The 24,801-nt window shown below is 41.9% G+C and overlaps 1 protein-coding gene across 2 annotated transcripts in view; it reads left to right on the forward strand.

Moving 5' to 3' along the window:
• ST6GALNAC3 (ST6 N-acetylgalactosaminide alpha-2,6-sialyltransferase 3) overlaps window positions 1-22,264 on the forward strand; it is a 507,883-nt gene extending 485,619 nt beyond the window's left edge. The window contains exons 4-5 of one of the 2 annotated variants that reach the window (XM_006086097.3): window positions 20,675-20,782; window positions 21,826-22,043. In XM_006086097.3, the coding sequence (XP_006086159.1) occupies window positions 20,675-20,782; window positions 21,826-22,012 (295 nt within the window). In that variant the 3' untranslated portion in view covers window positions 22,013-22,043. Of the gene's footprint in view, window positions 1-20,674; window positions 20,783-21,825 lie in introns of both variants that reach the window. The other variant, XM_023751735.1, reaches the window with a different exon arrangement.
• The last annotated feature ends 2,537 nt before the right edge of the window (window positions 22,265-24,801 follow it).

Genomic DNA, 24,801 nt, shown 5'->3' on the forward strand with positions numbered 1-24,801 from the left:
CAGAGCCAGTGAATGGTGGGGCTAGAATCCCAAGGAGAGGGTCGGGGAGGATTGATCCTATTTTTAAAACACTTTCTTTGAAGCAGTGTTAGGATGAGGTTGGACATGCGGGGTGTGTAAGGGGAGAAATGGGATGTTAAAGCCACTTTTAAAATCAATTCCTTCCCAATACAAAAAAAAACCTCTTTATTCAGAGAGCTGCCGCATTGTTATATACAAAAAGTATTTCACAGATCTGCTAAGGGCTTGGGCGTAATAGCACACAAAGGTGTTTACAGGTTTTCTATTCTAATACAGGGTTTACTTAACATTAAAAAGCAAAATCCCTTAGTTGTGTAGGGCCAGGTTCATAGCAGGCACCTTGCTGTGCTTGGTGTTCTTTAAATAAATGCATATGTTGTCTTTCCCGTTTTTATGCAATTTAACATGCTCGTGGAACATAGGGAACACATTACATTGAGATAAATAAATCCTTTTTCCAGGTTTTTAAATATTTATAATAACTCCTTAGGTGCTAAATATATGTGTTTTTTTAATCTTGTTTAGTGTATTTCTTAGCATTGAAACTTAAATTTCATCTTCCATTATCCTAATACTCTCTCAAGGTGTAATAATGGTCTCATATTTTAACATATTAAAGGCAGCTTAATATTCAGAATATATTTTTTTTCTAAATAAGCTAATAAGTTACCATTTTTTCTCTTTGTATTTTCCCATGCTGGGTAGTGTTAAGAATAAAAGTAATTGCTCCTTTGTCTGAAACACAAGTTGCACATGATACTATTCTTTCACCATATCCTAATATATTTCTTTAAAGACAAAAAAGAAACTGCTAAGATTACAAACCCCTGGCTCATCCTCATCATGTGATGAATGCCAAAAAGGAAACATGTAAGTTCAAGGACAAAAACAGCTATGGTGGAAAAGTGGCTCCCTCCAAGCCAGGCCCACCCCTCTCTCCAGGGAAGCCTGTTTGTCTAGGTGAGTTGTTGGGAGGAACTCATTCATCCATTCATCCAGCCAAAGGTCCTTTCTCTTATTAATGCCACGCCTGTGTTTATCATGCTTATTGGATACTCCTTCTGGAGTGCTATATAAAAAGGAAAACATAGACTCAAAAAAAGACTTTGATGGGATGTTGGAATAAGAAGTCAGGATTTAAATGGCTGTACTATTTTAAGCAACACTGAGTTCTTTGAAGCTCTTTGATTATCACAAAGCTAAAAATCATTCCTTACCCTTGATTAGAGGAAAGATCTGATTTTCCTGTTGCGGAGCCTTCTTGAAGGGATGATGGGGGCACGTGCCGCGGTGAAGAGCCGAGACTGAATCAAAGTGTATTGATTTTGTGTCTAAACCAGCCTGCACTTTTTCAGTTCCCACACCTCGCTGGGAAATACACAGAGGCTGTTTCCACAGTAAAGTTACCTGTGACTAGAGAAAATTATTGGGTAGGAAGATAGGAAAACATATCTTTCTCCTTAGCAATGCTTGAGTGTTTTTCTTTCTTTAAAAAAAAAAAGACTTTATCACCTTCCTTGCTTCCTGTTTTTGTGATTTTAAAGTAAATGCCAGGTTTGAATATCTTCTGTGTTGATGGTGGTTGCCTGGGACAGGGGTTCTGTTGCTACCAGCTCAGCCACCTCATTCATTCCCTCTTGTTAAAGGTGAACGTAGACTCATAGATGTACCACAGTGGATGGATGTACTGATCTGAGGCCTGCCCTGAAGCCACCTCGTTTCCCAGGGTTTTGAGGTTGTAGTGGGGTGGAAAGAAAGAAACAGAAGTGGGAGACAACATGAAGAGATCACACAACTCATGAACAGGGCAGGAAGTATAGGACATGAGCAAAGTCAAGGGTGGCACACATATCCGGGAGGGTGATGGTGCTACCATCCAGGGAAGTTAATGAAATGAAGTAGTTCAGGAGCGGATGCCACCTCCTCTCTGACATAGCCCTCGGCTGTATTAATATCAGCATTAATTCCTAAGCCATGAGTAGAAGGAAGCAGTATTCACAGCCCCACGGCTGTGAGCACTTTGGTTTTCTTCTCTTTTCTTCTCAGTAAGCCATAGCCCGGGCACCACCCTGGAGACATACAGCAGCCCTGCTAACAGCACACTAGTCATGTGGGATTGCCCCAGGCCCACCCCAAGGTGAATGGCACATACTCTTATAATCAGACTGCTCAAAGTGAAAGGTACAAAGACATTTCAACACTGGAAAGTGGCCTTCTGATAAATAAAATGACACTTCTGAGGCTGAACATAATTGAAAGAGCTTTGTGCTGACATAAAGACTAAGGACGCTTTCCTACAAGAGGCTAATATGCAAATAGCACGTTCTGGACTCTGCTGAGGGTGAAACTGGAGGTCAGAGCAGTGAGAGTTGTGGGGGGCAAAAGCAGGGAGGAAAAATTCTCCCTGTGTTTGTAGAATGACTGAGGACATTAACTGCCTCGAGATCCAATTAAGTATGCGCGTTACAACCTCAGGAAAGTACAAATGACACAATCTTCTGAGAGTATGCTTTGCAGTGGAAATTCAAAAGACTAAAATTAATTTAGTTACATTGATATTTTGCCTGATGATTTCAGAGATTTAACAGTGAATATGCCTCTTGATGTTGATATGTTTACTGTGGGTTCAATAAATTACAAAAACACGCCTTCCCGTTACTTAGGAGCCCCGTCTTCGTGTATTCCCTTTTCTTTGGCACACGGTATGTAGCCAGCCCTTGGCTATGATTCGTTATTTATAAAAAGTACAGAGCACATTGCAATCCTGGGTGATGAAATTGGAATTCTGGCTGAGCTATGGGTCAACTAACTAAGAAAAAGAAGTCTAAACCTTGACTCTGTCCCAGCTACAAGCTAATGCACAACATGGTGACTATAATTAACAATCCTATATTATATACTTTAAAACTTCTAAGAGAGTAGATGTCAAATGTTATCACCACACACATGCGCGCGTGCGCGCACACACACACACACACACACACACACAAATTGTAAGAATGTGAAGGGATGGAGATGCTACCTAATCTTATTGTGGTAATCATTTTGCAGCATACACATGTATCTAATCATCACACTGTACACCTTAAACTTACATGTGTTATATGCTTTTAGTAGATCAATCAAGCCAGGGTTTAAAAACTGAATCTGGAGGTAAATGGCTACAAAGGGCACATGTGAGTCTTACCAAATTTTGAGTGGTGATTTGGGTTGTATCCCTGGCATTAGGTATACCCTTAGATACATCAGTAAGTCTCTCTGTTAACAGCATCGATGAAAAAACACTGGCAAACTGTTTAAAATTCCTTGGGGGAAAATATTGGCAATTTCCTACTTAGTATCAACCTACAATCCAAAAATTATGCAACTGGACAAACTGAGTGCCCCCTACGTGCCAAACATAAGTACCTACAATGGGGCGTCTTTGCCAACGAGCACCCCTTCACTGGCAAGTTTACAGTCAGTGTGCAAGTCAGCTACTTATAAATTGGGACACATTTTCCTAAAGAAACAATTTTTGAAACAGTGGTTAGATTCTCAAGCCAATCCTCAACAGCTAATTTAATTCATAATAAAGTGGAACTCAACTTCTAATAGAATCCTCAAACCTAACTGCCATTATAGCAGTGATTTTCCACCTTGGCTGCACACATCACACTATAACCACCAAGGGGGGAATATATATATATATATATATATATATGTATGTATGTATTAATACCCAAACTATACCCTCATGACAATAAAAGCAGAATCCATTACCAGGGGCAGTGGTGGGAAATGGAGCTTGGGAAAAGGTGGAGAGGACAGGAAACTGCCTCTAGGGAGCGTGGGTTCAGGGCTATGAGTGGGAAGGGAGGCCAGGACTCCAGGGTGTAGAGGGTGGGCCAGGGTTTTGTGGCATTGAAGGCTAAAGCAAGAAGAAAAAGAACGCCCCTGGGAAAAGAAATTGGATTGTGGGCTCAGACTTGGATTTGTGGGATTGGATTAAGAAATTGTGGCTCTGATGAGTATAAAGGGTTTTGGTGTCGGAAGATGGTAGAGGGTCTAAATATTCAAGTCTAGGTGTACAAGGATTAGTGCTACAGTGATGCGGAGGGAGCTGGTAAGAACCCTGTAGGTCAGCATCACTCACCACTTGCTTTAGTCCAGCTCATGAGGAATGAAGGCAGCTACTTTCTATCTACTTTCTTATTTTGGGTAAGGCTTTCACAAAATTGTATCCCTCTACAAAAAAGAAAGAAAGAAAGAAAGAAAGAAAGAAAGAAAGAAAGAAAGAAAGAAAGAAAGAAAGAAAGAAAGAAAGAAAGAAAGAAAGAAAGAGGAATATGTAGTTCTCTTCATCCTCTTGGCCTGATTATGGTCTTTAAGACTAAGCAGATGTAAGGGGGAAGGGAAGAGGAGTGGAGGGAATCCAGTAAGTGGGCTCCAAAAATAAGAGCAGTTTTGTTTATTTACTGTTGCTATCCAACAGCTTTCAGAGTTCGGCAGCCCTTCTCATCCCTTTTTGCAGCACCTTTTGTCAGAATCATGGGCATAAAGTGTTATCATTAACTGGTGAAAGCACATATGCCAGGTGGAGGATCTCTCAACCACTTTCCTGTGTCCTTCCCATTGTGTAGCTCTGCATGGAGATTCCTGGCCTCCCAGGACTGTGGCAAAGTAGGAAAGGCTATGGCAATGAACCACATTCTCGCATTTCAATCAGGTGTTCTCAAAAGACATTTCTAAGCTCTACCCTGTATTTCTTCCTGGCATTTTCTAGGGTGTGTTGCCTTACCTCTGCATTCTGGTTCACTCTGTCTGGCATTTTGGCTACTCTGGGTCAACAGAATTACTGGGCTTGAAGAAGAGACACCTGAAAGCGATCTCTTCTGCGGCAGGTGCAAAACTGAAGCCATCCCTGGCCCAGGCTGTCTCACCCTCTGCCTCCAAGGCTGCTGAGAGCATCTTCACACACTTGTCCTGGGCAGAGTCCCCTATGAGAAAGCAGGGCGCCAGGAGGCCGGTGGGAGGGGCAAAGCTGGGGTCTAAGGGCTGCTGGGTGAGTTGGAGGTCTGTGCTTTTGATCTGCTGTTGTTTCATCGGAGGGTGGCACTCAGTAGAGACATTTGACATTAAGCAAATAAAGCATTTACGGAGCAACAACAACAACAAAAGTTATTTCTTCTGCTTGGAAGAAGGGAGATGTTGCTATTATCTTCTCTCTGGCCAGAGAGATGGTCCTTCAGTGCTGGAATGAATCTCTCTTCTTTACATTTTTGGATATTTCTGATTTTTTCCTGATGTGGGCAGAACAAATTATTGTGAAAAGAGGAGATTCTCTGGTTCTTTAAGTTTCTGGAGGTCCTGGTATAGATGTTCTGGTATGGGGAAGGCGTGCACACAAGGGCTCCTTCCCAGGTACAGATTTACTGCAAACAACACACACACAGGTGCTTTCCCCATAGATTTCCAGCTGAGCTGTGTAGCAATACTGTAGGGAAGACGCCACCTCCATGAGAGAAATTCTTCACTCCACTAAGCAAAGCATCTAGCTCAACTGGAAAATCTGGGTAGACTTCACAGGAAGCATTTTCTTTTCTCAAACCCAATACCATCTCAGGAAGAGAGAGAGAAAAAATGGAGTTTTTAGGACTGAAATTCCTGGGCAAAAATAAATAACATTCTACCTTAGTGGGCCAACATCTCACTTAATAGATGACACTCCATTAGCTATGACTGTTTCAAGGTCACCTGGCTTCAGATGTTCTGCAGGAGCAGACAGACTCGCCTTTTAGGAATTTGTGGGTGCCGGAGCAGAAGAATTAGCTCAGCGCCTGCTTGATAGGAGGATGATAACCTGTTGTTTGGCAAAGGTGTTGTGTATAAGGCAGTCAGAAATGTCAGCCTATTGGAAAAACGACAAGTAAAGCCTCCTTCTCTAAGTTAGAAACGAAAACTCTCGGTGCCTGAAGACCCATATGTCAGTCTTGCTGTTGATCTTTTCTAATTGAATTATTCTTCGTTAGTGAGCCGATTACAAACAATTTTAATAGATGTGGGAAATGGGAGTGCAGCTTTGCTTTTCCTATTAAAAATAAATATTCCCCTCGACATAATTTATTTCAGGACTTATTGAGCCATATAACTCAGTCAGAAAAGCGATAATAGATTCGGATAGGCAGGAAATGGCAGCAAAATTAGTCTTTCTTAACCAGAGAAGGTCAGAGCTGCTTTGTGTTTTCTACATTTTCTTTTTCTGTGTAGTTGATTGCTCGGGCTCTGGCTGAGGCTGGTTTAATGATGACCCCAGTGTTAACGGAGACCTTAGCAACAAGCTTGGACACCCCATCTCCTTCAATGGGGTGAAACCATCTCAAATCCCTGTCTGAAAACCTTGTCAAATTTAGTTGTTTAAAAGTTAGCTTTAATTGTAATTTTTCATTTTGAAAGAGAAACAGGGGCCCAGAAAGCATTATTTGTCAGAAGCAACTTTGAGTCTGATTCTGTGCTAAAACAATTTCTAAAGGAAAAGAGGTTGGCTTAACTCAAGTTCCATTTAAATCAAAAAGTAAAGGAAAAGTGAGTCATTTCACTTCTCTTCTAAAAAGGTAACGTGCCAGGAAAAAAAGTATTTTATCTACTGAGATATACCTGATTAAAATCTTTCTTTTTGTCTTTTATTCAATATTAAAGCAAGTATATGCAGAGGGAATATAAGAGACCTGGAAGAGAAAGCTCAAACTTTCCATTAATTACCTTTATCAGGTTAGCAGGAGAACAGGCACCTGTGCCTTAGGTAGAGAAAGGTGATTAGCATTCAGAAAACTGAAGCTCACATCAGTGTAGGGAGGGCATGATTTCAAGATAAGTTGAAGGGTAAGTTTTGACAGAAGCAACTTTTTAAAGCCTAACTATAAAACCAGGATCCGATCAAATAGTGATTGTTAATAAGCGTTAAAGATTAGTTAGACGCAAAGTCCCTCATTATACCTAGAGTATTTAATAGACTCATTGTGTTGGAAAGGATCTCAGAGGTCAACCAATCCAACTTCAAATCTTTGGTAGCAAGGAACAGACACCTCCTTCAGCTGCCAGAAGGCAAAGAGGAGAATTTATGAAAAGGTTACAGAACCTAAGGGCTGGAAGGAAGCCATGCCTGGGAAATGAAGTGGATCCAGGCATTTGATCTTTATTTCAGAAAGTTCCCTTTATTTCTTTTAAAGCCGATGCATATATCCACATGAGTGGTGTGAAGCTGTTATTTGAACATGACTGTGGCTGAAATTCTAAAAAGTGTTTTGAATCCTGAAGTTATAAACATAAAATCTATAAAGTAGTGATCGTCAGCCTGTGGTAAAAAAGCAGCTGCACATTTAGAATCTCTGTAACATGGAATATGTTACCCTAAGTGCAATTACAGAACATGCTGATAAAAGATCCTAAGCCTGCCTCTTATTCTGCCATCAAAAATAATGTTGCTCTGAAGAAGATTTCCTAGGACGCTAACAGTAGAACCAGAGAAAAAATTGAGGTCCTCTGATGGCTGCTCAGTCAGACATGAGGTGCCTTGGACAATACTGAGAATGAAGATGACCAAGAAAGAACTCAGTTAAGAACCTGAGCTCTCGCCCTAGCTGGTTTGGCTCACTGGATAGAGCGTCTGGCTGGGGACTGAAGGGTTCCAGGTTCAATTCCGGTCAAGGGCATGTACCTTGGTTGCAGGCACATCCCCAGTAGGTGGTGTGCAGGAGGCAGCTGATCAATGTTTCTCTTTCATCGATGTTTCTAACTCTCTATCCCTCTCCCTTCCTCTCTGTAAAAAATCAATAAAATATATATTTTAAAAAAAAAGAACCTGAGCTCTCTGGTGTCAGACTGTCCTTGAGCAAGTTCTTTACACCTCCCTGAATTTGTATGATGAAGAATTTAATACATCCTATAGGATGGGAGTGTTGTGAGGCTTAAATGAGATGACCTTTTGGCACAATGTCTAGTTCATGTAAATGTTCTATAAATAATAGAAATGGTCATTATTAATCAAAAAAGTTTATTTAGTCAATTATTTCTGCGTAACAAATTATTCTGAAATTCAATAGATTACAAGAACATTATTTCCTACTCATTATTTCCTACTCAGCTATAGTTGTGCTCAGCTCAGCTGAATTTAGCTCCAGCTTTGGACTCATATCTGCTGCATGGGTTTCCTCACCTCAGGACTCAGATTAAAGGAGTACCCTTACTTAGGATGTGTTGTTCCCATGATGGAGGAAAGGCGTGTAAGAAATGGGAACCCTGTGTCACCTTGTTCACTTCTACTTATGTTCCATCAGTCAAAGCGAGTCATTTGGCCACCCCCAGAGTCAATGAGGCAGGAAAGTTACTGCACCCACAAGCAAGCCATGCTAGGGAGGGAATGAACAATACAATCCAGCACAGGAAAGTTGAAAGAAAATCTATGGCCACTGATAAAGGAGGAATAAATTGTGATAGAAGGAGACTTGACTTGGGGTGGTGAACACATAATATAATACACAGATGATGTATTGTAAATGTGTACACCTGAAACCTATATAAGTTTATTAACCAATGTCACCCCAATACTTTTTTAAAAAAAATCTATGGCCATTGAGACAAGGGCCTCGATGGTAGCTTGAATGGTCTGAAATTAGAACTCACGCTGTCCATAATACCTTATGTCCTCAAAATCATGGGCCATTCTTTTAAAAAAGTGGAGACCCAGGGAAGACAACAGAGTTAGTTAGGGTAGAGATTGGATGTTAAGGTACGTTGGTACATACGATTATCATCCATTCTCAGAAGCTGTTCAAAGTAGAGGAGATGTTGTTTTAGAAGTCATTTAGCTCAGTGTTTCCAGACCTGAAAGGTATTTCAAAGGGCTCCTTAAAGCAGCAATGGTATCTGTTTTCATTTCCATTCATCAAAAAACAACAAACAAACAAAAAACCTCAGTAAATTAAATGTGTTTTGTAGAAACTGTTTCCCTTTTAAATAAAGCAGGTTGAGAGCCTCCAGGTGCGTACTGATAAAGCTGGCTTGGTGATAAGTGAAGATTAGATGGGTTTGCTCATGACTTGTAACTTAGTTTATAACACAGATGAGCACTACTGGGTGCTCCATTAGCATCACACATTTTTAAATTGCTTTTATTCTTACTCATATTTGTTTACATTTGTTCTCAATTCTGAATTAATGAGGAATTTAATGAGAAAGTAAAAACATAATTCTTCCAATTTCCCCCTAGATACTTTCCTCCAGATCCATAAATTCCCACCATCTGAAAAAACTAGTTATATAGAACATCAAGATATCTCTAATATTTCAAAACATACTGTAAGGAAGGAAATACATCAGTGTTACTTATGCATCCTGTCTCTTACCCATAATCTATTATGGAAATAACACTGATTATGCTTTGAGGTCCGTCCATGTTTGAGGACATATGAGAACTATTCTGTTTTCCCATTATTCTCAACCCTCAATACAACTGCACAGGCCATTCCCTCTGCCTGCAGGACTCTCCTGCTTCTTTTTCTTCTCATTTAGCCTGAATCCACAGCTCAGCTCTTACCTCCTAGTAGGGAAGGAATTACCTTCCCCAGTTCCCTCCAGCTGTGTCTGTTGCTCTTCCCTCAGTACCCCCATAGCACTTGCAGGGAATTACCTCCTTGATAGCCCTATTTTTGAAAATAGTCTTTGAGTCTGTCTTCTCCACTTGACCCTGAGTTCACAGCAGGGGCAACTTGTTATTTTCAGTGCCTGGCACAATGCCTCACACCTACAGTGTACTCAATAAATGTATCTTGAATAAATGAGAGTAAGAAGAATTGAAGCTTACTAGGGTGAGAAACTGGAGAGGACATGGGGAAAGCACTTAAGGAAGACAGAAGGTGTGCACAAGTAAAGAATAAAAAGACAGAGGATGACATGCACAAGATGTACTTAAGGGCAGCAAATGAACCAACACGTCTAGATATAGCGTTCAGGAACAGAACTCCCAGAAAACATAGTAGGGAGTTTAGGTTTATGTGGAGAGGGCCTTGAAAGACAACCATTATCGTAGGCTGCTCAGGCTGCCATAATAAAATACCATGAGCTGGGTGGCTTAACAACAGAAATTTATGTCTCACAGTTCTGGAGGCCGAAAGTCTGAGATTAGAGTGCCAGTATGGTTGCTTTCTGGTGAGCACTCTTCTTGGCCTGTAGCCTTCTTGCTATGTCTGACATGGTGGGAAAAGAGAGAACTCTAGTATCTGTTTCTTTTCATATAAGGGCACTAATCCCATCGTGAGGGCCTCACCCTTATGACATCATATAAAGCTAATTTCCAAAAGCCTCATCTCTGAACACCATCACAGTGGGGGTTAGGGCTTAAATAAATGCATTTGGAGGAGATACAAGTCAGTCATTACTGAGTGGTTAAGGAATCAGCTCTGCCTTAATAAAGGCCCCAAAACATCTCCATCACCCATCCCTGCCATTCCTGAGATGCTATTGTTCATTTAAGAAAGTGAGCGAAATCCCACAAATTAACGTTTCCAATGGAAGGGGCTTTATAGCCCAAGGGCAAGAGTGAAATAACCTTTTAATTTCTGAGATGAATGAACAAAGTAATTTTTGTGAGTAGTATCTTCTATTTCTATAGCAGTCATAAATCATACCTTGGGGAGCTGTACCATTTTACTTTCAAATGTTCATTTTGAAAAGGACACAGTCAGTTCTTATTATGTTCCTTATGTACAATTTCATTGAATTCATCACAGTCAGAGTCCTGTTGATTCTATGGCAGGAAAACTATTTGTTATATTCACAGCCTAAGAGCTTACTGATCAGCACAGGCATTTCCCATTAGCTGCTCAGGATGGTAGTACAGCCTTCCACTAAGATTTACTGCTGTCTCCATTTACCCAGAATCCATTTTTTTGTTATTTTCCAGGCCTGGATTCCTTTCATTTGGCACATTCTTTTAAGACCCACCCTCCAACAGTCTGATGTTTGTAGCCATTTGAAAAGTTTATGTCCATTTGCAAATGATTCTAGCCAAGATCAAGAATTCTGCTGCCTGATTTGCAGAAAGCTGCTGCTGTTTAAAGATTTGCTGGGCATGTCCTATTGATAGATCGTTCAGATAGATACACAGTGTTAATATAATGGTCAAACTCCAGAGTATTTTCATACTTCCCAACAATCAAATGATATATGAAAATGCATGGCTTGGGGACAGCTGAAATTGTTTCCACACTTTGGACTTTGCTTCCATTAGACTGGTTCACAGTAGTAGATTAAATCCCAAGACACTACTGATAATCATCAGCTGTTTTTCTTACCTACTCTCTTTGTTTAAATGTATTCTTTCACCATCCATGTGCTTTTGAAACAAATGGGAGAACAAATGTTTTTAATTGAATAATCTATAGTCTGTCATGTAGTCCTCTCCCTAGGAAGGTATATGGAAACTTACTTTGCCATTTTTATTTATCCTGCTAGTGGAGTATATTGATGAGTTCCAATAGTGTTAAAACAAGACATGAAATATTGATTAACTTTTTTTAAAAAATTCTCTTTTTTCTCCTAAGTAGAGCAGATTTCAGAAGGTACTGCCAATATTGTGCTGTCCAATAAACCTCTATTATTGGGAGGGTCTTGATCTCTTTGGGGCTTGGATAAGTGATTATTAAGCCTTTGAAATGTTAGCTCAGAGTGCTCCAGGCCTTGTTTTCATCAGTTCATGGAAGAAATAAGTAAGAAGCAGCAGAACTTAGACTGTAAAGTTTGAGCCAAAGGCCCCCAAAGGAACCATTCCATGAAGAGGAGGCAGCCACAGAAACTGAGGCTATGGACTCCTCACTCTTGTTCCAACCTGACAATTTTTCTTTCTCCCCATTGCAGGGGAGGCCTTGCTCTTTGGTTCTAGGCCAAGTGGGAACTGTGCATAAGGAGAACCTGTATTTTTAGAGTAAGGGATGTCCTCAAGGCAAACTACCCCAAGCCAAGAATAGGCACTGAGGAATCAAGAAATCTACTGCCCTCTGAGGACACAAGTGAGCTTGGAACAGGAGAATCCAGTGAAATGCGAAAGAGATCTTACCACACAGGACATCCCCCACAACAAAGAATTATTTCACCTAAAGTGTCAATAGTGCTGAGATTGAGAAACCCTGATGAAGAGAAAGTATTGTTATTTTGGCCATCAAAGGATGAGCTTAAGTTCAGAACCCAAGTCATTGTGCTAATTGTGTTCAATAATTAGAACAGAATCCGGTGAATAGATAGGCTCTATCTATGTAATCCAGTTTTCTTTTGAAGAGTGACCACTTCACTTTCCTCAATTTCTCCCCTAAAATTATCCAAAAGGGATGCAGGATGGCTCAATGGCTGAGCATCAACTCATGAACCAGGAGGTCATGGTTGGATTCCTGGTCAGGGCACATGCCTAGGTTGGTGGTTTGATCCCCAGAAGGGGGTATGTAGGAAGCAGCCAATCACCATTCCTCTCACATCAATGTTTCTATCATTCTCCCTCTCTCTCTCTCAAATCAATTGTTTAAAAAAGTAAAAAGTTCCCCCTTACCAGGAAATAGGTGAAAAATGCTTCACAATATGTTTCCATAAATGAGAAGATGAGAAAGCCATGCTCAGAAACAGCAATGTAGGCAAGTGAGGGATGCTAACAGGCCAAAATGTTGAGACTGGTATAAACAAGGATAGCTTGACAGACAAGGAATCCCTGTGGACATGTGATGGCCTTTAGACATCAAGGAATGGGGGTAAACACCAAGGGGCAAGTAGCTTATATTTTATTGTTAATAAACTGGATGAAAGATTGTATTTTAAATGTTATGCCTTCAAGCATGTGCTACATCAAGGTGTTGACAGCATCATTTTTCCAAGAGATGAGCAAGTAAATTTAAGTAGTTTCCAAATGGTAAGTATCTTGATTACCGAGGAGCAGTGGGATGCAAAACTTGGCCGGTGGAAATAAATGATTGATAGCTTCCTCTCATACTCCTGCCTTTATTTTTTCAACTGCACGGCTCATTATTCTGCTGCATTAATTTAAGCTTTCCTATTGTACTGAATTAAGGACTTAAATTCTCTTAACAGCCCTATGGGACTCTTGATTGTTTATTTGTAGATGACAATAATGGTTTTTATCGATCCCCCAATGTGGGAGGTATAAACAGGGCTATGGCTGATGGCCAGCTGGTACATAGTTAGTGCTGCACACATGAGTGACAAATTACAAGACCATATTTGGCCCCAGAGGACACCCTTTTAGAATTTTTTAAGGCATCTGATCATTATCACCAGGTCTCTCCAAGCTGAAAAGCATAAACAATTTCTTGTACATCAGCTCGAGTCATTTTTTTGTTGTTTTTATTGAACCTCCTAAGGTCTGCTTGGGTATAATTTATACTTCCTCATTTCTAGTATGCCCACACTGCAGGAGAGTTTGGGGACAGTGCAGCTACAAGTATTCCCAGAGCCATTGCCATCCAGGCCAGTGCAGTCCCTTAAGGACCCAGATCACTAGGGCACTTAATGGGAAGAATTCCTGAATTCATTTAGCAGTTGTCATTATTCCACCACAAGCATCATTATATGGACAATGGCTCCAGATAATTTCAGAAAAAAACACTTTGCTAGCCCTCATATGTACTTTGGGTAGGAAACCGCCCACAATTTCTCATCCCAAAGTTATCAGAGGCACCAGGGAAAGACAATGCAACTGTCTAATTAAGTGCTGTTTGTAGGACAGGGCACTTGGGCAGTATGAGCCTCCCCAGGCTGAATCACAGGCAACACAGCTCGCTTGAAGAGATTTGGGGTTAATTATTATGATCTGCCTACCCAGAAACAGAATAAATCAGATTAGACTTAAATATAGCACGTATCAGAAATATGGTAAACATTTTCTTAGTATGTGGTGAAATAGAAAGATCTTTGACCAGGTGCTAAACTCTGAAATTCCTGACCTTCTTTCCTATGGTAAAAAGAAGATGTCATGCAGAGGAACCACTTGGACAGTGTACCCTATTTATCCTTTGAGGGTTCTGCTCAGAAAATTCACTGTTGAACCATCAGAAATGACTACCTGGGGTGGACAGAATGAGCCAGGAAAGCGTGTTTTGCAAAGCAGTGGCCCATATGCCACACAAAAGATCCCCTTTTTATCCTGGAGCTATAATGTTATCTTGGTTCTTGACAGTTAGCAACTCCAGGAAACAACACACATAAAAATAAAATTATTTTTTTCTTATTTAGATTTATTTTCTCTCTCACTCAAAGTAAGCTCTACCCTCAATACTTTGGTCCAGTTGTGTAGTTAGTGTTGAGGTAAACATAGAGCGCCTCCCTCCAAAAGTTGTGATGATAGCCACCACCATTGCAAGGTAAAAACGTCACATAAAAATATATACTCCAGCCCTAACCGGTTTGGCTCAGTGGATAGAGCGTCGGCCTGCAGACTGAAGGGTCCAAGGTTCGATTCCGGTCAAGCGTATGTACCTTGGTTGTGGGCACATCCCCAGTGGGGAGCGTGCAGGAGGCAGCTGAATCTGTTTCTCTCTCATCGATGTTTCTAGCTCTCTATTCCTCTCCCTTCCTCTCTGTAAAAAATCAATAAAATATATTTTAAACTATATATATATATATATATATATATATATATATATATATATATATATATATTCCAGATATTTAGTAGCATGCCCATCACACAAGTGGGCATTAAATGTGATGTTACTGATGGATGTTTTTGTTAATTATACATCCAACATGCTTGGAGCATGATACTGTCAAATGCTTAAAGATGAAAACAGATTGTCTATGGAGGGTGATAATCACAGGATCATTTGATTTTCAAACTGGAAGAAACCTTAGATATGACTTAGTTTATCCACCTCATTTTTGAGACAAGGAAACTAAGATGATCCAAAGAGGCGAAATAAACTGTCCAAAGCCTCTCATTCCAGTAGTGGCAGAGCTGGGAATATGGAACCCAGGTAGCCTCACTCTCAATTCTGTGCTGCACTGGGAATGACCCCTGTGCCGCACTGGGGGGAAGGACCCCCGTGCTGCACTGGGAAGGACCCCCGTGCCGCACTGGGGAGGACCCCCGTGCCGCACTGGGGAGGACCCCCGTGCCGCACTCGGAAGGACCCCCGTGCCGCACTCGGAAGGACCCCCGTGCCGCACTGGGGAGGACCCCCGTGCCGCACTGGGGAGGACCCCCGTGCCGCACTGGGGAGGACCCCCGTGCCGCACTGGGGAGGACCCCCGTGCCGCACTCGGAAGGACCCCCGTGCCGCACTGAGGAGGACCCCCGTGCCGCACTCGGAAGGACCCCTGTGCTGCACTGGGAAGCGACTCAGAAGGAACACGTGACCTTGTACTTTGTTGCACTGTATTTGATCAATTGTTTCAATATGTGTGCCTCCCCCGATAGATCACATGCTCTTGAAAAAATATGCATTGCCAGCTTCTAGTATAGTCAGTGACACATAATAGGATCCCAATAAATATTTGTTGAAAAAATTAAGAAATGGGTGAATAAGTGGTTTTTCTCATCATAAACAAACAAATGCTGTAATTTTTAGTGATCTCTACTAATGCTTGGTCAACCAGGTGAGGAAGAAGGATAGAGAGGATGGAAAGGTAGAAAGTCATATAAGGCAAGGAGAGGAAAAGGGGGCATACAATTCAGTGGGAATAATAACCAGAAAAAGGCAGTACATAAACATAATTTCTAGATTCAATTTGAGAGCTTTTTGCAAGACTCTTGCCTCTTCTGATCTCTCTTCGTTTTTCAAATAAGGACGTTTTAAGAGATGGAGCTTTAAGCAGTTCCCATCATTGCCGCCCCTCCTAAGACTCCAGAGCGCAGGATTGACTGCAGGTCCCGCTGCACAAGCAAAGTTGCCCTATGTGTACTTCCCTCCCTGTGGTACATCTTGCCTCCCACTTGGCACCCATTCCTAACCCATGCTGCTGCCACTATTCCTGTGACAAAGGAAAGGGCACATAATTCATTGTAAGCCTGTTTCTGGAATACTTTCTATGTAGAAGACATGCCAGGAGCTACAAAGGAAAGTACTTACACCATGGCATTTCAAATTCAGTGACAAGTCAGCAGAGGGAATGGGTATATATATATACACACTAGAGGTCCAATGCATGAAATTCGTGCATGGGTAGGGTTCCTAGGCTGGCCAGCAATCAGGACCGACCTGTGGGGCGACCAGTGGGGTGATCGAGGGGCCCCTCTAGCACCCACCTTGGCTGGTCTGGGGCCTGTGGGCTGGGGGCAGCTACTGCATTGAGCATCTGCCCCCTGGTGGTCAGTGCGCATCATAATGACTTGTCATTCCACCTGTTGTCCTGCTGTTCAGTTGATTTGCATATTAGGCTTTTATTATATAGGATATGTATATGGGCTGGGTTTATCTTTCCTTGCAAATGACCCAAAGTCAATGAAAAATAAAGGCTAAAAGTTACAATTATCAACCCCCACTCTGAGTTTATGTTGCTCCTGAAATTATTGTATGCTGTAAATAATTTGATACTAAGCAGTGCCTGATTAAAAGTAAATATATATCAAAGGATTCAGGGTCCTAATTACAGCATGCTGAAGGCTTGGTACTGGAGAAATGCATCAGCAATATTGGACTTCAGTAGGGAGCATCTACTGGCTGGAGTGCTATACCCAGAGAGGGGTTCTAAAGAGGAGGAGAGCTGGCTGTGCTTCCATAGGCAAAGAGGTCTAGATGTAGGACATTTCGTCTTTTTTAGAAGATGTGCTACACAGTTGCCAAACAACCTGGGGTGAGCCAGATGCCCCTATGGGAAGAGACTTAGGGAGATTGTTCATTGTCTGTTTTGGGTGGAAGGGGTTACCATGGCTAAAGACAAGTATGGAGATCCCACCTGTCATCAAACATTCACTTGAACTATTTGGAACTGGGCAGACCACCCCCCCCCACACTTAATCAACACTACTTCTCACCCTTCAGTTATTACTCTTGCCATCTCTTCCTTAAACATACCAAGCACTTACATGTTTGTGATTTTGCCCTTAGCATTTCCTTTTCCTGAAATACTTTTCTCTCATAGTGTCTGTTGAGCAAGCGGCATCTGTCACCAAGAGTAGAAATCCAAGCCCTTCTGCCCACTGCCTGTTGGTATCCGAGTTGCGGAGGCAAACACAGCACAAACACTAGATGGAACAGCACTGCACTCACATAGGGAAGAAACAGAACAAGATAACTATTAGCGGTGGGCATGGACCCGCAGGGCCAGTCGGTCTCTCCCAGCGGCTAATGCAGGGCCATTGGCCTGCATGCAACCCTTTTGTGCCACAGAATGAAGAACTGATCCCCTCTTTTCCGGGAACAGACTTAGCAGTGAGGTCAGCCAGGTGACACATGATGCACACTTAAAAAGAACAAAGATGTGCCCATCAAGCTAAGTGAAATTAATCAAAGAGAGAAAGGCAGATATCATATATTTCACTCATGTGGAATCTACAAAACAAAATAAATGAACATGCCAAACTTATAGGTACAGAGAACAAACTGATGATTGCCAGACAAGAGAGGGTTTGGGGGGCTGGGTGAAAAAGGTGAAGGCATTAACAAGTACAAATTGGCAGTTACAAAATAGTCATGATGATGTAAAGCACAGGGTAGGGAATATAGTCCATGGTATTGTAATAGCTATGTGTGGTGCCAGGTGGGTATTAGACTTATTGGGCAGGGGAGGGGGAAGATAACCTTATAAGTTATATAAATGCCTAATCACTATGCTGTACACCATGGGCCACATGCAGCCCACAACAAATATTTTTGCAGCCCAGCCAATATAATGGTATGTAAGAAAGGTTTTAATAACATTTTTGTAACTTAACTTTTACAATATCCTGTTATACATAATCTATATATATAAAACCCTAATATGCAAGTAGACTGAACAGTGGAACAACCAATCAACTGGTAGCTATGACGTGCGCTGACCACCAGGGGGTGCACGTGGAACATGGTGGGTATTGGCCACAGCGGGATGGTGGAGCAGGTGAGCGGGGCCGCCAAACCAAGGTGGGGTGCCAGTCACTGTCATCGGGGCAAGCCTCTGGTGGTTACTGAAAATTCTTTCCTCCCACACACTGTGGTCCCGCCCAGCACTTGCACCTGCTGCCGGCACTGGCCCCACTCGCACCCACTGCTGGCGCCTGGCACCAGCTCTGATCACTCAGCACCATTAGCGGGTGAGAGCAGCAGCTGCTGGCCCTGATCATGCCTCAGGGCTTCTCCACCTCCCCCTGCTCCTGAGGGACGATCAGGGCCGGCAGCCGCTGCTTGCACCCACTGCTGTCACCAGCCCTGCTCACACCCGCAGCCAGCGCCTAGCACCAGATCTGATCACTCGGCACCATCAGCAGGTACGACCAGCGGCTGCTGGTCCCAATCGCCCCTGAGGGCTTCTCCACCTACCCTTGCTCCTGAGGGGCAATTCAGGCAGCAACCACCGCTCACACCTGCTGACGGTGCCAGCCCCACTCACACCTGCTGCTGGCTCTGACCCCAATTGCTCCACGCCATCAGTGGGTGTGAGCAGGGCCGGTGCCATCAGCGCGTGGGAGCAGTGGCGACGGGAGCGGGGCTGCTGGCAGAGAGGGGACTGGGGGCCATGGTGGGACAGGCCAGGCGGGGACACGGATGATGGGCCGAGACCTGCCTCTGTGCCCATCGCAGCCTCGTGGCCCACAGTTCCTTTCAAGGTGCACGAATTCGTGCACTGGGCCCCTAGTCCTATATAATAAAAGCCTAATATGCTAAGTGTCTGGTTGTCTGGCCATCCGTTCAACCAATCAAAGCGTAATATGCTAATGATATGCTAAGGCTGCTCAACTGCTCACTATGACCACTGGGGGTAGACAGTTGACTGGTTGACCAGTTGCTATGATGTGCACTGACCACCAGGGGCAGAAGCTCCAATCAGTAGGTTAGCTAGCTGCTGGGGTTTGGCCAATCAGGTCTGAGCAATACAGGCCGGACATGCCCTGATCCATCCTGCAGTCCCTCCCTGTCTGGTCAACCTCCTGCATCCCTCCCTGGCCCGATCGTGCACCAGTCCTCTAGTTATTAATAATGAAGTACAACGTTCACTAATGACTGATTACTATAACTGCATTCATTTCCCTTACGTGCCTTACGCGCAGGCGTAGCATTTCTCTCCACTAATACTAGCAGCGGATATTTTAGCAGCCAATTGCCATGTCATTAGTCTTGTACTGTCTTATTTGGCATGCGCAACAGGAAATATTTCGCTTTCGGAGAACAAGGAAAATAGGTTTATTTGCATTTTGTTTATTAATTTGTGCAGTTATTCAGTGTCTGGTAAGTTAATGTTCAAGAAAAAATATTAATTTTTATTAAAATGTTCTTTTATTTTATGTTAACGATTACTCATTTATTTCAGCCTTTTGTATTCAGCATGTCTCTATCAAAATAAGCCTAAGTTTCTATGAAAATTGAAGCTTTTGGGTTTTTTTGCAGCTCACATAAACTTAAAACTTTATTTGGCCCATGTTAGCCTTTGAGTTTGACGTGCTTGCTGTGCACCTAAAACAAATATTGAATGTCAGCTATAATTGAAAAAAAAAAATTAACTCTGAAACAGGGTAAGATAGTCCCACACAAGGTGGCAAGTCCAGCAAAGGCTGTGAGAATTCCTTATCTTTAGGTGAGAAAGTGTTCCAGGCCCACAGCCCATTCTTATGTGACCAAGAGGTGGTCTAAAGCAACACACATGAGCTTGTCTTTCCCAATATAGTCCACATGGCGTCTTCCTATTTCCCTAACCAACCCCCTCCCTCCTTTCAAATCTTTGTTACCATTATCAAAAGAGCCTTCCATGGCCAATCTTTATAGTTTATATCATAGCCATCTCCAAATCCAATCCTCTGGTCTCCATGAAGACAGAAGCTTTGGTTGTTTTGATAGCTGCTATATCCTCAGCATCTACAATAGTGATGGGCACATAGTAGGTGTTCAATAAAAATGTGTCTAAGAGGTGATTAAGACAGGTCTTACAAAGGAAAAGTCTGGTCTCATGATGCCTGCAAAGCAGTGAAGGAAAACTTTTCAGATACTTTCATAGACCAAGTCATTCACTCACACTGCATCCAATTTACACTTAGGAACCCAACAAGCCTGAGAGAAGGCGATATGTCCAGGATAGCAGATAGCACTGTTATCACTCAGTTCTCATCAGGGCTCCAAGCAACTTGCAGAAAACCTGTCTTCTGATATACAGCACTCATTTGTGTCATACAGAAAATCAAACAAATTATTTTTCGCCCGAAGGGAGCAGGATTATTTGACTTCAAATATTTGCCATATGGCTTCTCTACCATGCAACATAGCTCCTAGGCTCAAGGTAGTCAGAGTGGGAGCACGCCCATAAATTATTCAGAGATAATTCAAAATAAGTGTGACTCTTTGACAGATTGTCAAGTTTCTTGATGCCTTTTCCTGATAACAAGTGCTGTGTTTTTGACAGAAAGTGGCTTGTTCCTCATCACACTTATTGTTGCTCTGTGTATGTTTTCTGTGTTGTTTTGTTTCGTTTGTTGTTTTTGTCCCCCCCACAGAGTCCAGTCTGGCTCTTATCTCAGCACTGGGTGGTTTACCTTCATTCTGGCTATGGATGCCTGTTACGGCATTCACGTCTACGGGATGATAAATGACACCTACTGCAAGTAAGATCACAGGAAATTATTTTTATGCATCTCCAATTCTGATATCTTGTCAAAATATCACAATTCATTTTAATACCATAAATCTGGCAAACAGATAAAGCAACAATTATTTCCCGGTGTTCTTTGCTGACATGACATTTCATTGTCAGTGCATCGAGCTATGACTTTTAGGAGTGATAAAAAGAAAAATATTTACCATCGCCTAATGTCAAATGTCGGAAGAAACATTTTCCCCTTAATCAGTGGCATATCGGGGACTTGTGGCTTAGAAGTACAGAACAACGTTAGTGGTTATTTAATTTGCAAAGCAAGTGTGTCCTTTCTGGTGGGCTAATGACGTGAGAGATGGCTATCTACTCAATGGCTATATTTGATCATGAAGGACAAAATATCCCGGAGCCTCCGAGAAGCTGACAGCTTAGCAAGAATGTCTGGAAATAAGTGAATAATCTGCCAGATCCTTATTTAAGATGGGTGTCTTTATCCACGTATATCCCCGCTGGTGGGATAGTTTCTAATTAGATAATAAAACAAACCTCCCATGCTTCATCAAGGTAATGAAATGTATTTCCCTACCAATAATTGGCACAATATAATTCAGAGAGTGTTTTAATCATATTTTCAAAATGATAATTAAGCCGCAATCTTTGTGATCAAATATTTCTACCCTAACTAAAAGCATATTGGAGCACTGATGAACCAACTATCTTACTCTGAAAAATCACAAAGCTCCTTCAAGCTCTATAAGAGCATTGAACTATGCAAAGCTCGCTTCCATTATGCACCATTTCCTCCTTCAAAGGATAGCTATATGTTTGAATGTAATTGGTGTGATATATAAATTTTATTTGATTTATTAAAGCACTAAGGACCTAGTACATCTTCCTAAAAGCTTTTATACATAATAGTTTTAACTGAGTTCATGGACTAGAATCATGAATAGGTTTGCAAGTAAATGCAGTTCCTGGGCATATAATGTATTCTTGTAAATGAATGCTTTATTCTTCATCTCAATCTTTCTCTCCTTTTTTTTTATTTTCTAGGACAGAAGGGTATAGAAAAGTCCCCTACCATTACTATGAACAAGGAAGAGATGAGTGTGATGAATATTTTCTTCATGAACATGCCCCATACGGAGGCCATAGGTTTATCACTGAAAAGAAAGTGTTTGCTAAATGGGCCAAGAAACACAGGATAATATTTACACATCCGAACTGGACAGTGTCTTGATATTGGTTTCTCTTATCTTGCCACACCACTTGACATGATGATGTTGTGCAACTGTGATGCTAAAGACGCTGTGATGATGCTATTGATGACAACAACAATGATGATCAAGACTATACATTCTCAGATATGGATGATGACTCTGCCAGTAACTTGAACTTGGGATTCCGTGCAGGGTGGTTGTGCTCATTACATTATTTCTTAAGGTTCAACATTACCTATTGCACTTTATAATTTAACTGGAATTGCAATGAAGGCCAGTAACATGATAGCAGTGACCTAAGAAATGAAAAGATTTTCCTTCAAATAGTTTCCCAGAATTCTTGAACAGTGAGTAGCTTCCAAAAGCTGTGGGATTTGTCCTCATGAGGCAAGGTTATTGACTCTGTGTTCTCTTGAACCTGAGCAGCTGCACCATCTTAAAGAATGTTTGATTGTCAAACACTGGTACAAGTATTTTGTACTCTTGGTACAAGTATTTTCCCACAGTTACTAGTTAGGCTGAGGGCAGGAAAGAAATCTTTTCCTGATTAACCATCGTCCTACAGCACCTCTTACCCATAGGACTACTTGACTGTCTCAAACACTTAATTCAAAATGGGCCAAGTAGCACATCTGGATGAATTTCCATTCTTACCACTCCATTCTTACTACCCCAAACAATATCTATATTAATGTTTAGTTATTTTTGGTGAAGTCCAAAATATTTCAGATGGCTATTTAACATGTAAGATTTCAGCACTGTAATAACATATACTGTGAAAACATGTCTTTACAAAAACCAAAAGGGTTTACTAACTTTGCTTCAACATTCAAAAACACAAAAATATATGCTTTTAAAATTCATGAAGCAGGGAAAGCAAAGCATATTTTTACATCAATTTGTACCCTACCATACTTCATAATATATATTTGTATACTCAAATTTCTATTTTATAGATCCAAGGTGTGTCTCTCCATAGGTTGCATTATTATTGCCAAGTGCCAACTGCTAGACATGGAGAGGAAATGATTCCTTGAATTAAATCTGGCCAGAACTTTTGCCTTCTTGGGGTTTGTTTTCCCCAGAATGGAACAGTTGTTATACCATAATGACAACAGTAATAATGACCTTAATGTCCAAAGTGCTCTGTCATTTAGAGTCCTTTCACATATGCTGCCCCGTGTGATGCCCATGACCACCCATTGTCCATCGCCTACGCATTCTGACATCTCTTTAGCAGATGATCTGTAATCTGTTGATTGTTCTGCTATATTGCTCCCCATGCTAATATTTGTATAGGATAGCATTATGTAGACTAGTCAACAGTTGATTTCAGTGCCAAATACAATATATTATATCAGAATTAGTCAAAAAATATCATAAGAATGGTCTCGGACATAGACTGGAAATATAGGTACTTTTGATTTTTTTTTAATGACTCTGTTTAGGTGGGGAAAAGATAAGGAAGCAGGGACAGTAGGAGGGAATGAAAGCAGAGAAATACAGTTTCTTGTCCCAGGTTTGTGATGACTGTTTATGATATCCTTACTGCTCATTAAGTATTAGCAGGTTGATTTGCTGAGAGGCTGAAAACATTCTTGCAGATGATTCAAAAGATAAAAGCCAGGCGTAACTTACAGGATGTTTTGGAAGCCCAAGTAATGATGCATTTCACCTCAGGAGCACTTTGCAGATCTTTACCAGGGCTAAGTCCCATGTTTAGTTTTCATTATTATGGGTCATCTTGGGCCAAAGCCTCTTTCCTGCTCTCTTTTGTCAACTTGATACCCCAGCACTGGTATCCATAACAATGACCAAGTGCCACTTCCATTGTTGAAACTGTTATTGTTGTTATTCTTTTGTTGTTTCTGTACGTGATTTTTAGTTCCATGTATGTTAGTTGTTTTGAGCTAATGATGGATAGAAATGCTCACTCCAAGAAAAATAAACAGAACCAAATGTTTAAATTGTAATATGGCTGTTTTTCCCCCATTGTGATACAGAAGTTCCATCCTATATAATAAAAGCTGAGTATGCTAAGTGTCTGACCTTTCAACTGTTTGACCAGTCGCTATGATGTATACTGACCACCAGGGGGCATATGCTCTGACCAGTAGGTTAGCTTGCTGCTGGGGTCTGGCCGATTGGGACTGGGCGAGACAGGCCGGACACACCCTGGAGCCCTCCCACATTCCCTCCCTAGCCCCGATCGTGCACCAGTGGGGTCCGTCAACCTGGCCTGTACCCTCTCGCAACCCGAGACCCTTCAGGGGATGTCAGAGAGCCGGTTTTGGCCCAATCCCTGCAAGCCAGGCTGAGGGACCCCACCAGTGCACAAATCCATGCACTGGGCCTCTAGTTTTTAAATAAAAAGGAAACCTTGATTATCATAATGCTTCAGGGAATTGTTATAGGCCTTTAGACAGACATGAGCAGAGCAAGGAGGATGGGCCAGGTACAGAAGCTCAACAGGGTGGAAAGTCCAGGGTGCCCCCAGGGTAAGCTTTCCTCCTCTAGTATATTGCTGATCATGTGCTTTAGACCCTCTGATGTTTCCCTCCCTAAAGACAACAGCTAGGCCTCAGTTGTATTTCAGCTCTAGGCCCAGAAAAGCAGCAAAACCAGACAAATGATGCTGTGGTTGCCTTAGGACTGCATTGACTAATGACCTCTTACTCTAGTGCTGACCAATCAGCAGAGACCAGGGCTCTGAAGGAGCACACCTGGAAAACTGATGAATATTCTATTGAGACCCTCCCCTGAGACCTCCCCTAAGATTCCCACCTGCGAGAGAGATAAATACCCTCAA

The sequence above is a fragment of the Myotis lucifugus genome, unplaced genomic scaffold (genome assembly GCF_000147115.1).
Source record: "Myotis lucifugus unplaced genomic scaffold, Myoluc2.0 scaffold_25, whole genome shotgun sequence".
Taxonomy (NCBI): Eukaryota; Metazoa; Chordata; class Mammalia; order Chiroptera; family Vespertilionidae; genus Myotis; species Myotis lucifugus.